This window comes from Staurois parvus, unplaced genomic scaffold (assembly GCF_062004578.1).
Source record: "Staurois parvus isolate SC_StPar_1 unplaced genomic scaffold, SC_StPar_1.0 ptg000175l, whole genome shotgun sequence".
In the NCBI taxonomy this organism is placed as follows: domain Eukaryota; kingdom Metazoa; phylum Chordata; class Amphibia; order Anura; family Ranidae; genus Staurois; species Staurois parvus.
The window spans coordinates 15,365,194-15,382,352 of record NW_028317971.1 but is presented as its reverse complement, the minus strand read 5'-3'; the positions used below and the strand labels follow the sequence as shown (position 1 = coordinate 15,382,352).

Here is a 17,159-nt window from a genome sequence, read left to right as displayed (position 1 = left end):
TGCTCAATTAAATGATTACTATTCGAAAAGAATACATTATTCTCTGCCCATACTGAATTGGTGCTTACCCTCCCTTCCCCCCACTTCCTTCCCTGTTCTTCCACTACCCTCATGTTCTCCCCACTTTTATGCCCCGCTAGTCTCCTAGAATGGTTCACAACATACAGAGCATACCTCTCATGTAACTAAACTACAGAAATACAAGTTCCCCGGCCACTTGATGGGGATTCTTCACTTTTCTTTTGTCATTATTTATCATATAATGTTATTCTCGATGTGAACCAAAATGTTCGACTATCTAATATTACTTATGTATGTTTAAATTTCAATAAAAATATTTGAACATAAAATAAGAAAATGTATCATTTTAAGAAAAAAATAAGGTAATCTTGAAATTGATGGACGCAACATGAAATATTCAGGGCCTTCCCTGAGAAACACATTGTCTGGAAAAGTGCACATGCTGTTCTAAAACCTGGATATATCGTTCAACACTGATTGTGCCTGTCTAGATGTGAAAGCTGCCCATTCCATACACACTAATGCACCCCCATACCATCAGAAGCAGGCTTTTGAACGGAGCTCCATTAACCTGGAAGGTGCCTCTCCTCTTTAGTCCAGGGGATGCAATGTCCATGGTTGCCAAAAAGAATGTAAAATTTTAATTTGTCTGCCCAAAGAACAGTTTTCCACTTTGCAATAGACCATTTTAAATTACGTTTGGCCCAGAAAAGATGGCGGCGTTTCTGGATCATGGTCAGATGGCTTCTTCTTTGTATATCAGAGCTTTATCTAGCATTTTTGGATGGCACAGAAAACTGTGTCCACAGGCATTGATTGTTGGAAGTATTCCTGTGCCCACGCAGTGACTTCTATCATAGAATCATGCCTGTTTTTAATGAAGTGACATCTGAGGGCCTGAAGATCATGGGCATCGGATATTGCATTTCGTAGTTGTCCCTTGCAAACACAGATTTCTCCAGATATTCAGAATCTTTTGATATCATTTACTGCAAATTATATATTTACGGTCTTTGCAATTTTACATTGAGGAACAGTATTCTGAAATTGTTAGACAATTTTTAGATGCAGCTTTTCACAAATTGGTGAACCTTTGCCCATGTATATTTAGGAGATACTCTGGGTTTAAAAAAACAGCATCCTAGAGAGTCAAACATGTTATTGACCTGTTGCCAATTAAAGTGAAATTACCACCTCCCATCCAATCCTTTTCTTGCACTTTTTGTTCACATGTAACAATTAGTATTTTGTGCTAGAAAATTACTTAGAGAATCCAAACATTATATATTTTTTAAAAAAGTAGAGGCCCTAGCAAATAAACTGGTGGGTTTTGCAATTTTTTATGTCACACTGTATTTGTGCAGCGGTTTTTCAAACGTAATTTTTTTGGGAAAAAAAATTCGCTTTTTTTTTTTTAACGTTAATGCAAAAAAACACAATACATAACCCAATTTATTTGTAAAATATTAAAAGATGGATGTTACTTTGAGTAAATAGATACCAAACATGTCACACTTTAAAACTGCACAAGCCTGTGCAACAGCGACAAACACAGTAAATTTTACTATTCATAGGTGACGCTTTAAAAGCCTTAACAGGTTACTACTTTAGATTTACAGAGGTCGTCTGATGCTAGAATTATTGCCCATGATCTGATGTTTGTGGTGATACCTCACGAGTGTGGACGATCGCTGTATCATTTGCATGTGCATTCAACGTTAACTTAAAAATATATATTTTTTTTTCATTTGTACACTGTTGCTTTAATCTTTTTTTTGCATCACTTCTATTGCTGTCACAAGATCATCCCTTGGGACAGCAACAGGCACGTGACAGGTACTCTGTAAGACGCAAAATCCCTCCACTGCACTTAAAAGCATTCAAAACACCAAGATCTGTGTTTTTGAATAGTTTTATTTTTTTAAAAATGGCACCGTTTACTTCTGAGTCCCGCTGCTTGTAATAGCAAATGAGTGGCTAGTTAGCCGCTCTGATTGCTATTACAAGAGAGCCGACCGCTGGCTCTAAAAAGGATATCGGGGTGGTGCCTGAAGCTGAAGGCATCATCCCGATCTAAGCACCAAAAGTCTAGCAACGTACAGGTATGTCGCAGGATGGGAAGTAGTTAGAACATGTTTGTTTTCTTTTTCTTTTTACTTATCTGCTCTGTGCAGTGGTTTTGCACAGAGCAGCCCCAATCCTCCTCTCCTCAGGTACCCTGCGCCGCTTCTGGCCCCTCCCTCCTGCCGAGTGCCCCCAGAACAAGCAAGCTGCTGCTCTGCGCTTCCATTCACACAGGCTCAGCCCTGCTCCCTCTCTCTCCTCATGAGGAGGAAAAGTCCCTGGAGAGCCAAGGCTCTCATTCACATCGCTGGATGTCGATAGGGCTCAGGTAAGTATTAGGGAGACTGTGAAGGCCTTTACAACCACCTTAACCTAATTGGTTGCAAAATGTTCTTCCAGCTCTTCCTTGTTCGTGCCACTTAATTTGCCATCTTTTTTTGTTGCTCTGTCCCATCTTGAGATGTATAGCTGCCATCCATTTCAAAATTACCTTATTTTTTTCTTATAAAATTGTACATTTTCTCAGTTTAAGCATTTGATAGGGTTTCTATTGTGAATAAAATATGGGTTTATGAGATTTGCAAATCATTGCATTCCGTTTTTATGTACATTTTGTACAGATTACCAAATTTTTTGGAATTGGGTTTGTGTTTAACTAGACAAGTTCTTGTGATCTGCACTCAGAGCAGTGGACTTCTCGAGAGGCTGTTTAGGAGCTTACAGTTGCGCAGTTTTTCTTTGGCATTTCAAAGTCTAAGCAATACTCACAGAATTTATCCTGGCTCTGTTTGGTATGTCCCTCAGAACCACTGCTCTCTGTATCCACTGGAGAACTACAACGAGGACCAGATTCAGAGCTATAAAGAAAGAATAAAAGAGTGTTCTTCAAACAAATCATTAATCAGTTGAAAGAAATAATGTATCTAGTAATGTTGCATGGTAAAAGGTCAATGAAAGAGACAATTACACATACAGTTGACAAGACACCCAATAGGAGGCTGTGAATGATCAGGAGTGTAAACAACAGAGATGTCTTCCCATATCATTAGCTGTAAGGGACCATAATAACAGCTTTAAAATGGTTCATTCCACAATCTCTGTGTCTAAAAGACTGTACAGATAAAAAAAAAAAAGCACAGAACATATACTCCTCTTCACCAACTCAAATATTACATGGTATGATCAGGCCAAGCTAGCCACTGAAATATGTGGCTTCTCATAGATTATATTTTATTTGACGTCATTCATCCAGTGCTTACAAGTCCTTACACAACACCTTGGAGTGTTACATACTTCCTCATGCTACAGATGCAACCAGCACAATGTACATTACTCCTTTTTTTTTTTTTTTTTTTTTTTAATGACAGGTTACACTATTATTAAGTGTCAAAAATTTAAACAGCGCTTTACATGTTGTGCATTCACATCATGTACATAAAGCCACATGTAAATACCCAGGATGCCATCTGTCAGGCACGAACGCCCAAACTTCCATTGTGCATCGCAAATTAAAGTAGATCCATGGGTAGAAGAATCACAACCCTTTAAAAAAAACACATTTTGTTGCTTTGCAGCCTGATATGAAGACAGGCACAGTTTTTGTTTTATCCAGCTGTATTTACTCAGTACAACTTATAACATCCAAGTGAAAGATATAATGCCAAAAAGGTCAGAAAAAAAAAAAAATCACCTTCTCAATGGCACACAAAGCCAACTGACTTTCAACTGTGATCAGTTGTGGTCATTTTGATTAGCTCCACATGAAAAGAGCTTTCCTGGAGCATTTCAATTCCTGGTAGTGCAACTTAAACAAACAACTATGGGTGGCAAGGCACTGTCAAAAGATCTCCAGGATAAAATTGTGGACAGGCACAAGTCAGTAGATGGATACAAAAAAATTCAAAAGCTTTATCAATGCCTAGAAGCACAGTGAAGACTATTGTTAGGAAGTAGAAGGTATTTGGTACAACATAGGACTCATCATGGATCAGGACGTAGATCCAAACTGGATGAAAGACCCAGGAGGAAACTGGTCAGAGAATCTACTCTGAAGCAGTTGCAGGAATTGATGACAAAGAGTGGTCATTGTGTGCACGTGACAACAGTATCACAAATTCTCCACAAATGTGGCTTGTATGGGAGGGTAGCAAGACAGAAAGCCATTCCTCAAGAAAGGCCACATGCATTCATGACTGAGCTTTGCCAAAACGCACGTTGAACATTCTGAGGCCACATGGAAAAAGGTGGTATGATCAGACGAGACTAAAGTTGAATTATTTGGCCTCAATACTAAATGATATGTCTGGCGGAAATCCAATACAGCTTACTATCCAAATAACACCATTCCTACATTAAAGCATGGAGGTGGTAATAACCTGTTATGGGGGGGGGGGGGGGGGGGGGTTGGTTCGGGCTTCTCTGCAGCAGGGACTGGAGCACTTGTCAGGACTGAAGGATAATTGGATGAAGCAATGAAGCAAAAAACCATCAAATTTTTATGTAAGAAAAAGTAAATACAGCCCGATGAAACAAAAACTGTGTCTTCATTTCAGGCTGCAAAGCAACAAAATGTGATTATTTTAAAGGGGGTGATTCTTTTTTATACCCACTGTATATGACCTGCTACCCTTTTTTTTTTTTTTTTTTTTTTTTAATTTAAATTTTTTTTTTTTAATAAACGAAACAAAATACAGTAGGTCTCTGTAAGGTACTCAAAGTAATGAGTATTTATGATGATTTCCTGTCCAACCATTCCAGTGTATTTCCCGGCTAGCTTTTATTTTGAGTGAAAAGAAAGAAACAGGCTAAAATGCCCATAGTATAAACTGTGCATGTTATTCCATGTGTAGGTGCCTCTACACAGGAAAGTACTTCTGAATGTTATAGGGGATCTAACGGATTTTTTTTTTTTCATTCAACTGCATAAAATTCTGCACAGGCTTTCATTACTGTTAGTTGCTACTATTACAGTCACATGAATAACTGTTCTCAGATTCTTTAATTATATGACCACTATTTATTATTTATTTATTTCAGGTACTTATATAGCGGCTTCAATTTACACAGCGCTTTACACATATATATTGTACATTCACATCAGTCCCTAAACCTCAAGGGGCATACAATCTAAGGTACCACTACTTCATACTGACGCATTTCGAGGCAGAACCTCTTCCTCAGAGGCAAGTCGGAGCCCCCTCCCACATTAACAGCTCATTTAAGAGAGGACACATGCTGTGTAGACTTGGCTCTGAGGAAGAGGTTCTGCCTCAAAACGCGTCAGACATTTGGAGGCCTACAGTCCCCCAACAGCCACCATCTAGGGAGATTGGACCATGCTGTCTTTTTTTGTGATGTGCCTTTGATTTTATTCTTTTGAGAGTATAATACTTTTATTCAATAAATCTAATTTTTAGAAGCTAATGCACTAGGCCTGTGCGCCCTCTGTTTGTTTCTTTGCACGCAGCTCCTTTGGATTTCCCTGGTCTGTTGAGGGCAGCAAGGCTTGCATCCAAAAAAGTACTCCATGTGGGGTTACTGACATTGTGCATCTCAACTTCCAGCACAGGAGTTTCAGCATTCATTTGCTCAAGCTTTTTTTTTAAATCAGACTTAGGTAGGTGCCTTGGCACATGAGCAAAATCCTCGCCATATAGGCTCTTCAACACCCCTAAAAAATCATGAACAGTGGTTGGACTGGGGGCCAGATGCACAGTGTAAAGCGGTCTATAGATGGGTGGAAATTCAACAACAATTGTTCATGAGAAAGTTTGTTAGTCTTTTTAATCATTAGCAGGTCAAATCAACATTCGATTTTGATCACAGTGACAAGAAAATTGGAAACAGTATGATGGAAAATGGATAGACCTTAAAAGAGCAGTGCGTGACAGACAGCCCAGAAATCTCAAAGAACTGGAAGACTTTTGTAAGGAAGAATGGGCAAAGATACCTCAAACAAGAATTGAAAGACTCTTGGCTGGCTACAAAAAGCGTTTACAAGCTGTGATACTTGCCAAAGGGGGCAGTGCATGCTATAAATTCTGCAGGGTGGCCAAACTTTTGCAGACGCCATTTTTTGTTTTCTGTTATTTTGAAAGTGTAAATGATGGAAATAAAATCTAACTCTTGTTGACATATTATAAGAATGTCTAATCTGTAATTTGATGCCTTTTGGAGATTTTTCCATCTTTCCTTGGCTTCTTTATGCACATTAATACAAATTTTTAGCTGGGGTGCCCAAACTTTCGATCCCCACTGTATATATATATATTTATTTATTTATATGCCTTACAAATGCATGCAAAAACAAAAACCGAAACCAACAAAGTCTAATAACCATATTTCAATACATTATAACACATATATATATACAGTCATGGCCGAAATTGTTGGCACCCTTGATATTTCTCCAGGAAATCATGTATTTCTCACGAAACGTATTGCATTAACACATGTTTTGCTATACACATGTTTATTCCCTTTGTGTGTATTGGGACAAAACAAAAAAAGGGAGGAAAGAAAGCAAATTCGACATAATGTCACACAAACCTCCAAAAATGGGCTGGACAAAAGTATTGGCACCCTTTCACAACTGCGGATAAATAAGAATGTTACAAGCATGTGATGCTCCTGTAAACTCACCTGGGGCAAGTAACAGGTGTGGGCAATATAGAAATCACACCTGAAAGCAGATAAAAAGGAGAGACGTTCACTTAACCTTTGCATTGTGTGTCTGTCTGTGCCACACTAAGCATGGACAACAGAAAGAGGAGACGAGAACTGTCTGAGGACCTGAGAACCAAAATTGTGGCAAAATATCAACAATCTCAAGGTTACAAGTCCATCTCCAGAGAACTAGATTTGCCTTTGTCCACAGTGCGCAACATTATCAAGAAGTTTGCAACCCATGGCACTGTAGCTAATCTCCCTGGTCGTGGACGGATGAGGAAAATTGATGAAAGATTGCAACGCAGAATAGTCCGGATGGTGGATAAGCAGCCCCAAACATGTTCCAAAGACATTCAAGCTGTCCTGCAGGCTCAGGGAGCATCAGTGTCAGCGCGAACTATCCGTCGACATTTAAATGAAATGAAACGCTATGGCAGGAGACCCAGGAGGACCCCACTGCTGACACAGAGACATAAAAAAGCAAGACTACAGTTTGCCAAAATGTACTTGAGTAAGCCAAAAGCCTTCTGGGAAAACGTCTTGTGGACAGATGAGACCAAGATAGAGCTTTTCGGTAAAGCACATCATTCTACTGTTTACCGAAAACGGAATGAGGCCTACAAAGAACAAAACACAGTACCTACGGTAAAATATGGTGGAGGTTCAATGATGTTTTGGGGTTGTTTTGCTGCCTCTGGCACTGGGTGCCTTGACTGTGTGCAAGGCATCATGAAATCTGAGGATTACCAAAGGATTTTGGGTCGCACTGTAGGGCCCAGTGTCAGAAAGCTGGGTTTGCGTCCAAGATCCTGGGTCTTCCAGCAGGACAATGACCCCAAACATACGTCAAAAAGCACTCAGAAATGGATGGCAAAGAAGCGCTGGAGAGTTCTGAAGTGGCCAGCAATGAGCCCAGATCTAAATCCCATTGAACACCTGTGGAGAGATCTTAAAATTGCTGTTGGGAAAAGGTGTCCTTCCAATAAGAGAGACCTGGAGCTGTTTGCAAAGGAAGAGTGGTCCAAAATTCCGGGTGAGAGGTGTCAGAAGCTTATTGATGGTTATAGGAAGCGACTGATTTCAGTTATGTTTTCCAAAGGGTGTGCAACCAAATATTAAGTTAAGGGTGCCAATACTTTTGTCCAGCCCATTTTTGGGGTTTTGTGTGACATTATGTCATATTTGCTTTTCTGCCTCTGTTTTATATTTGTTCCAATACATACAAAGGGAATAAACATGTGTATAGCAAAACATGTGTTAATGCAATACCTTTTTTGTGTGAAATACTTGATTTTCAGGAAAAATATCAAGGGTGCCAACAATTTCGGCCATGACTGTATATAAAACATACATGAAATTTCCTTGCTATTAAATATTCCACGGTCAACTGTTAGTGGTATTATAACAAAGTGGGAAGAACAGCATCTCAGCTACGAAGTGGTAGGCCACGTAAAATGACAGAGCGGGGTCAGCGCATGCTGAGGCGCACAGTTGCCAACAGTCTGCAGAGTCAATAGCTAAAGACCTCCAAACTTCATGTGGTCTTCAGATTAGAATAATAGTGCATAGAGAGCTAAATGGAATGGGTTTCCATGGCCGAGCAGCTGCATTCAAGCCAAGTGCAATGCAAATCATCAGATGCAGTGGTGTAAAGCATGCTGCCACTGGACTCTAGAGCAGTGGAGACATGTTCCCTGGCGTGCTGAATCACGCTTCTCTATGTGGCAATCCGATGGACGTGTCTGGGTTTGGCAGTTGCCAGGAGATCGGTACTTGCCTCACTGCATTGTGCCAAGTGTAAAGTTTGGTGTTGGGGGGATTATGATGTGGAGTTGTTTTTCGGTAGTTGGGTTGAGCTTGGCCCCTTAGTTCAAGTGAAGGGAACTTAAGTCGTCAGCATACAAAGGCATTTTGGACAATTTCATACTCCCAACTTGGGGTCTGGGGATGGCCCCTTCCTGTTCCAACATAACTGCGCAGCAGTGCATAAAGCAAGGTCCATAAAAGGCATGAATGAGTGAGTTTGGGGTGGAGGAACTTGACTGGCCTGCCCAGAGTCCTGACCTCAACCCGACTGAACACCTTTTGGGGTGAATTAGAGCGGAGACTGTGAGCCAGGCCTTCTCGTCCGACATCAGTGCCTGACCTCACAAATGCACTTCTGGAAGAATGGTCAAACATTCCCATAGACGTACTCCTAAACGTTGTGGACAGCCTTCCCAGAAGAATTGAAGCTGTTATAGATGCAAAAAGTGGGCCAACTTATTACTGAACCCTACGGACTAAGACTGGGATGCCATTAAAGTTGGCCACCTGTTCAATTGCTTGGTAATACAAATTGCTAATTATCCAATCACATGGCAGCAACTCAATGCATTTAGGCATTTAGTTGTGGTGAAGATGACTTGAAGTTCAAACTGAGCATCAGAACGGGGGAGAAAGGATATTTAAGTGACTTTGAACGTGGCATGGTTGTTAGTGCCAGACAGGCTTGTCTGAGTATTTCAAAAACCTCTGATCTACTGGGATTTTTATCCACAACCATCTCTAGGGTTTACAGGGAATGGTCCAAAAAAGAAAAAATATCCAGTGAGAGGAAATTGTGTGGATGAAAATGCCTGGTCAGAGGAGAATGGGCAGACTGGTTGGAGATGATAGAAAGGCAACAGTAACTCAAATAACCACTCGTTACAACCAAGGACCGACCATGCAGAATATCATCTCTGAACACACAACACATTGAAGCTTGAAGCTGCCACAGCAGTGGCATGCCACACCGGGTGCCACTCCTGTCAGTCAAGAACAGGAAACGGAGGCTACAATTCACACAGGCTCACAAAAATTGGACAATGGAATATTGCAAAAATGTTGCCTGTTCTGATGAGTCTTGATTTAAGCTGCGACATTCAGATGGTAGGGTCAGAATTTGGCATAAACAACATGAAAGCATGGATACCTCCTGCCTTGTATCAATGGTTCAGGCTGCTGGTGGTGGTGTAATGGTGTGGGGGATATTTTCTTGATACACCAATTGAGCATGGTTTAAATGCCCCGAATATTGCTGCTGACCATGTCCATCCCTTTACAACTACAGTGTACCCATCTTCTGATGGCTCCTTCCAGCAAGATAATGCACCATCTCACAAACCTCAAATCATCTCAGACTGGTTTCTTGAACATGACAATTAATTTCACTGTACTCCAATGGCCTCCACAGTCACCAGATCTCAATCCAATAGAGCACCTTTGGGATGTGGTAGACACGGGAGATTCGCATCATGACAAATCTACAGTAACTGCATGATGCCATCATGTCAACATGAACCAAAGTCTCTGAGAAATGTCACCAACAACTTGTTGAATCTACGCCATGAAGAATTAAGGCAGTTTTGAAGGCAAAAGGGAGTCCAACCCAGGACTAGCAAGGTGTACCGGTGAGTGTATATGCATATGTTTTATTGTATTGAAATATGGATATTATTTTACTTTATTGGTTTCTGTTTTTTGCACACATTTGTAAGGCTAGTGCCTATCTTTATATACAGGTTGCTGCTATACACCCAACGGGTCCTGCCAATTCATCTGGGTTCCTGTTTCAAACTGACCATGCCAGGTATAGAAGAAGATCCATGCAGGCGTGGCCAATTTGAGCACTGGAGATTACTGCTCAGAGGTAAAGAATGCTATGATGATGTACCTGTATTTCCCGTAGTCTGTTTCGCACCACACCACACCACCCCACCTTGCTGTTAGGAGATACTGGATGCTATGCATTGCCCTGCATCTCCCATTGTCAGTATTCATCGTCACACCTCCATCAAGCCATACTGTGTTGACAAAAGCTCCTAGCAGGGGTTGCTGTCAAAACTGGAGTGTTCACAGATGGGGAACATACTTCCCCACTGTGTGTGTAACCCACCCAATTACCTATGATAAACACCTCCACCCCGCCACACCCCAATGGGCAGTCAGGAGCAGGTGGAACCTGGAGCCAATTTGTGTGAGGTGGAGTCATATTGCTGCCAGAACCTGAAGAGAGGAGCCAACTAACAGGAGAGTGAAGATGGGGAGGGCTGCAGGCTGCCCAGCTTACTGATGTGGCAGGGATGGAGATAAAGGACAACAGTGTGCACAGAATGTACATTACTTTTTCCCTGTGTCTAACACCAGACACTGCCTTCCTACATCTTAAGAAGATATGCCCACACTTTTAGGAAAAAAGATGCAAGAGGAGGCCATGACAGCAGAATAAATGTGTCCAGGCCACTCATTTGTCGCTCATCGCATGTAATTGTGCAGATACATGCAAACAGATGGAGCTCCTGTCATGAGTTTTACAGGATGCTGGTTGTGGATGATTGCAAACACTTGTGCAAATGGTGTAGGGCCCAACTAGGCCATGTGAATGAGCATTTAAAGACCTTAAGCCTAGAGGACATTATTAGAAAATTGGGCGAATGATCATTCGATCTTCCCCAAATGTACATACCATGCTGAAAACAAGAATGCCATTAACTAGGAATGCGCCGATACCGAGTATTTTCCTGAGTACGAGTACTCATGAAAATACTCACGATATTTTAACCGATACTCTGTGGTGCAATTTACGTTAATGAATGGAAATTGCACCGAAAAATTAGCATGCGAATTGAACAGGAATGCGAATCCTGTCCACATCGCATGCCATTTCCCCACTGCTCCTGTGTGAAACCAGGCCTGTCATACCCTAAATTCACACAGAAGCAGTATGGGAAACCTCCTTGCAGGCATCCTATGCTGAGTCTCAGTGGTAGGAGAGGAAAGAAAGCGGCAGGGATTTGAAATCCTTGTAGCGATGACAGTTTGGGCTAGACAGCATCTGATTGGTCAGCACCGTCCATGTGAAGGTACTGACCAATCAAAAGTCCTGTAACCCAAACGGTCATCCCTGCAAGGAGAAGAAAGAAAGCGGCGGGGATTTCAGATCCCCGCCACCTTCTCTCCTCTCCTTCCACTGAGAATATGAAGCGACTGCCTCCATATTATACACAATATTGCCAAAAGTATTGGGACAACCCTCCAAATCATTGGATGCAAGTGTTCCAATCACCTCCATGGTGTTAGCATACCAAGACATTTTGGACAATTTCATGCTCCGAACTTTGTGGGAACAGTTTGGGGATGGCCCCTTCCTGTTCCAACATGACTTTGACATCTTTAGGATGAATAGAGTGGAGATTGAGAGCCAGGCCTTCTCATCCAACATCAGTACCTGACCCTACAAATGCGCTTCCAGAAGAATGGTCAAACCTTCCCATACACACACTCCTAAACCTTGTGGACAGTCTTCCCAGAGGAGTTGAAGCTGTTATAGATGCAAAGGGTGGGCCAACTCAATATTGAACCCTACGGACTAAGACTGGGATGCCATTAAAGTTCATGTGAGTGTAAAGGCAGGCGTCCCAATACTTTTGGCAATATAGTGTACATCCCCACTTGCCCACTCTCCGCTGTGGGAAACCTCCTTGCACCGCTCCTGTGTATACTCTGGCTATGACAATCCTGAGTTCACACAGAAGCAGTGGGGAAACTGCATGCGATTTGGACAGGAATATAATTTCTGTTCAAATCGCATGCTATTCTTTGTGGTGCAATTTGCGTCCATTTACACAAATTTCACAGCAAAGTATCAGTAGTCGGTATTGGAGAGTACTTGTCCAAAAGTATTGGTACTCATACTCATCAATTAAAAAAAAAAAAAAAATGAAAAAAAAAAAAATAAATAACTGGTGCATCCCTACCATTGCCGGTACGAAAAAGTGATGTAATGTGCGTATAACCCCTCTTCTAGCGACACATATTCAGACGTGCGGAGGAGGTTTAATTCATTGTTCTTTGTTCACAAGTCAGTTTGTTCAGTTATAGCTCTTTAAAAAAATTATTATCCTGCATGCGATCATTCTTTCGTGTTTAGGAAAATGATTTTCATTGCCATCGTCTTTCAGGTTGCCATCATCTTTCAGGTTGTACTTTGTTTCTGATCATGCATGGTCTTGTTCATTTGATTTTTTTCAGGAAGAATGTTGTAATAGTTAAAATTAAAATTGTTAACTAAAAAAATTTTCCAGTGTGTCTCTCTGGAAATTTTCATCTGAACAGTTAGCATCAGCTCAAGAAAGTAGCATACTAAAGAATAGAAAATCAAAAGGATTGTTTGGAACACAAATATTTTTGTACAACTTTTACTAAGGGATGAGTAGGTTATCAAAGAGAGCAAACAGTGAAATGTACCATCTAAAAATCAGCTCTTAAACAGCTTACCAACAGAATGGCTGAAAGTCAGTGAACTTGGCCCAGCCCTTCTCCTCAGGGGTGGAAGTCTCAGGATTAGATGCATCCCACACACTTGAGCCAACATCTAAAGCCACACATGGGGTGGGAGGCTTGGAGTTCACTGGTTCATCAAATACTGCATTCCAGCCGGTCTCTAGAATACAAACAAAAGCTGTGACGTTAAAGGAGCATCAAACTTGACTTACAACTAAGAAAACGAGTAAAAACTAAACACACAAAAGGAAATATTTTTTCACTACACACATGTAGTAAAAAAAAAAAATAATAAAAAGGACAACATATAAATATTTTAATATTTCTAAACGTCTCAAAATATTAATAAAATATTTTAGTTTATATTGTAATATAAAAGGGTGTGTATGTTACAGTATAGTAGATGTTGGTATATGTGTATACAGTGATTTTTTTTTTTTTTATTGCAAGATACATACATATAAACACACATCTGGACTGTAGAGGTTGAGGACTCAGTCCACTGGCCTACTTGCAAATAAGGGCTTTCCATTCACATTTATTCAAAATGTTCTCACACAAAGTTTCCCTTGCAGGGGTTTTAACTATCACATCAAACATATATTCAATGCTTTCAGCCTCCTTGATATTTTGGTATACTCAGACACACAGTCTGTCTCTGTACAGACAATAACTTTAATTGGTGATGCCCTGGTCAAGACAGGCCAGAACAGACAGACACTCTCCTCATGACAATTCACACACTGAGCTGCTATCTTATAGCACCATTGTATCCTAGAGAGGAAGGAGCCCTTAATCTCAGTTCAAGCTGACAGGCAAGATGTGTACCCAGGTTTGAAAGCTTATTTCAAACCAAAGCCCTATAAAGCCTCTGGGCTCCAGGACTCGGAACAGAACTAATAAGATTCTGAGGAAACAAGTTTATTTCTGCCATACCAGTCATTAACTCTGGAGTTCCTCGCCATGGGTAGATGAAAAACCTAGGCGGCACATCAACACGGTCCACAATCCTGCCAGCCAGTGCCTCACAAAAATTTTATACAAATTCATTCTGCAGCCCTTAGTAAAAGACATACTTTTACAAGAGAATTGGACAGGTAGGAAAGATAACCCCTCCCACTCCCAGCATGCCTCTGTTTTGTGGTAAAACAATAGAAGAGTGGATTTAAGATTGAGGGGTGGGATGTTTCTAAACCACTGAACTGATAACATCTACATTGCGCAAGCAAGACTATTATCCTATAATAAGAAAATGTCTCGACTCCTAAACAAGAAGCTTAGAGTGAGCAAGCTTAGAGTTCAAAAACTTTAAAAGAGAAGTATGGCCAAAGCTTTTTTTGGCCAGAATTCTTTTCTAGGTCACAGGAGTGCACTCAAAGCCTGCTGTTGGCTGAAGTGACAGACCTGGTGCAGACTCTGCAGGAATCACAACAATAATGTCAGAGGCAGCTGGCTCAGCCTCTTCGTGCGCCACCCACTCCACAGCCTGCCATTCCACTGAGCACGGAAGGGGCAGAGCAGAAAACTGGTGACTGACAGTCACCGCTCTCTGCTCACAGAAGACTAAGAACTGAGCGATCAGCAGTCATTTGATCACACAGTTCTCGGTCTTAGAGCCGGCGAGGGAAAGCTGCAGCAATGGACCAATGCTGCAGCTATATAGGTGACTGTAGATTTTTACTGAACTTCTAGGAATGCACATTCATTTAATAAAGAATACATATTATAAGATACATTATATAAATAAACAATAATAAAATAGTTTAGCTTACTAGACAAAAAATGCTTTTCTGATTTTATTTTGTTACCTTCTGTAGCTGAACAATCTTTTTGTGTAGGTGAGTTGCTACGAACTGGGCTAAGAGGTGGTGATGTTTCTGTAGTACGGCCTTCTGGCTCCTCTTCATCATCAGATGCAGGGTTGGCTCCTGGCTCTCCATTTTCTAAGTCACTCCGGGAAGAATCTTCTGAAGATGACACCCCAAACCTGCAGCTTTGAAATAAAAACAGGGTTTTAATTTTCTCAGTATGATTTCTAACTTTTCCTATAATATAAATTATTCTGGCACCAACAAATTCTGTTATTCTGTGCCCTCCTTCAAAACAAACAAGTATTATTAAAGGGAACCATTGAGGACAGAAAAAAAAGGAGAGCCATTACTGCAGACTGATGCTAGCATTTTTTTTTTTCCCATGGGCCAAAAAATAAATAAATAACATTTTTCAAACAAATATATAAAATTTAAGTGAATGCATAAACATGCACCAATATATAACTTCACGCCAGTGTCAGACACCCCATCATATCAGGAGTCCCACCTTCACTCAAAGCCTCCTCATCACTTCAGAGCCCACCCTTTCACAAGCCTCCCCTTCACATCAGATCCCTCCCATTACATGAAAGGTCCACCTCTTTATATCACAGCCCCCCCTCCCCCCCCATTTACATCAGAAATCCCCCTTTAAATCAGAGTCCCCATCAGAGTTCTGTCTTACATCAGGGTTCCCATCAGAAGCAGAGATAACTGATATGAATCCTCAGTTTGTGCAACGAGTCTCAGGATAAGTCATCTGACCCTAGCTGTGGGCTGGATAAAATCTCATAGCGAGCGGGATGTGGCCCATGGGCCACATTTTGCAACTGCCCACTTTAGAATGTAAGCTTGAAAACAGCAGTCTTATCCACCTGGATTTTAAAGCAAGATGTTTTTTTGCATGGCCCTTATGGCAAAAAAAGAGAGTTGCTCTTTTTTACAGAAACTGTGTCTTTCAGATAAGTTCTGATAGCTCTTACATCATTCAGACAATTAAGCTGGCCATACATGGATCAAAATTTGTCTGGTTCAGCCAGGACTGGCTGAATTTTGATCCGTGTATGGGCACCCTGGTTGTGCAGAAGTCTATCAATTGACATCTGTACACCCATCCTGTGGAGTTTTCCGAGTGATCAGTGCTGCCGGCTATTGTAGGCAACACTGATCATTGTGTTCTGATGGCAGGGTAGGCTCAGTGGGAGTGATTCCCCCCATCCACCTTGAATGTGTAGATGGAGGAATTGGCACTTTCTTTTTTTCATTCAACCCGTTGGTTGAATGAAAAATAAATGTATAACGTATGGCCTGCCTTAAAGAAATCTCTTTGGGCTGCTTAGGAGCAGAGCATAAAAAGGAAAGAAATGAGGAATAGATCTTCATTAGGTAGATGTTAGATACCAACTTAGGTAGAAAAGTAGCTCATTGGCACAAGACTACTTTGTCTCTGTGAAGGATCAGGAATAGCTCCTTATAAGAGAGCTGCTAGTTCAAAGACAGTCTGACAGACTCGATAACCATTAAAAAGATCACCTTGCAGAAATGATAATCAAAACAAATAACCCTGATGGGTTCAAAGGGTGGCTGCTGCAGGACAGAGAGAACCAAATTAGGGTCCCAAGGAAACACAGAGTGCTGCAAGGGTGGCAGAATCTGAGAAACATTGAACAAACAACTTTAGAAAGGGAAAATGAAGACAGAGGTTTTTGAAACAAACTGGACAAGGCCATACCTGCCACTAAGAGTGGTTCTAAAGGCGAGACTTTTTTTTACCTTAATGCATTTGCATTATTAAAAGGTAAAAAAATATCCCACTAGCTGTATGGCCCCGTCACCACCCTTTATTAATTATCCTCAATCCAGTGCTGTGCCCATCTGCAGTGGCAGTTGTCTGTGTTCCTCTCCTCACAGGCTGTAGTAATAACAACAGTAGCCATTGGCTCCTGCTGTTGTCAATCAAATCATGAGGAAGGGGTGGGGGAGTGGCCAAGCCATGCTGTGTGTGTATGGAGCAAGCCTACCACTGTGCCACCATATGTGCTTCATATGGTGGTACATCGAGCAGAGGAGGAACAAACAGCGCTGGCGGGGGACCGCAGAAGAGGGGGTTCGGGCTTCTCTGTACAATACCAGTGCACAGAGCAGGTAAGTATTACATGTTTGTTATTTTAACCCTTTGAAGTTGGCTGCCTCGCAACCCTTTAATGGTACTAAAATGCAGGAGGTGTAATTGGCTGTTAGAGCGGTCACATGATTATAGGAAGGCTAAAATGTGAGGCACAGAGAAAT

General features: G+C 41.3%; 1 protein-coding gene across 2 annotated transcripts in view; it reads right to left on the bottom strand.

The window, feature by feature from the left end:
* PPP6R2 (protein phosphatase 6 regulatory subunit 2) overlaps positions 1–17,159 on the bottom strand; it is a 150,322-nt gene that overhangs the window by 40,960 nt on the left and 92,203 nt on the right. For both annotated transcript variants that reach the window (XM_089676975.1, XM_089676976.1), the window contains exons 19-21: positions 14,868–15,052; positions 13,054–13,219; positions 2,854–2,942 (exon numbers count right to left, since the gene is read on the bottom strand). In XM_089676975.1, the coding sequence (XP_089533101.1) occupies positions 2,854–2,942; positions 13,054–13,219; positions 14,868–15,052 (440 nt within the window). The remainder of the gene's footprint in view (positions 1–2,853; positions 2,943–13,053; positions 13,220–14,867; positions 15,053–17,159) is intronic.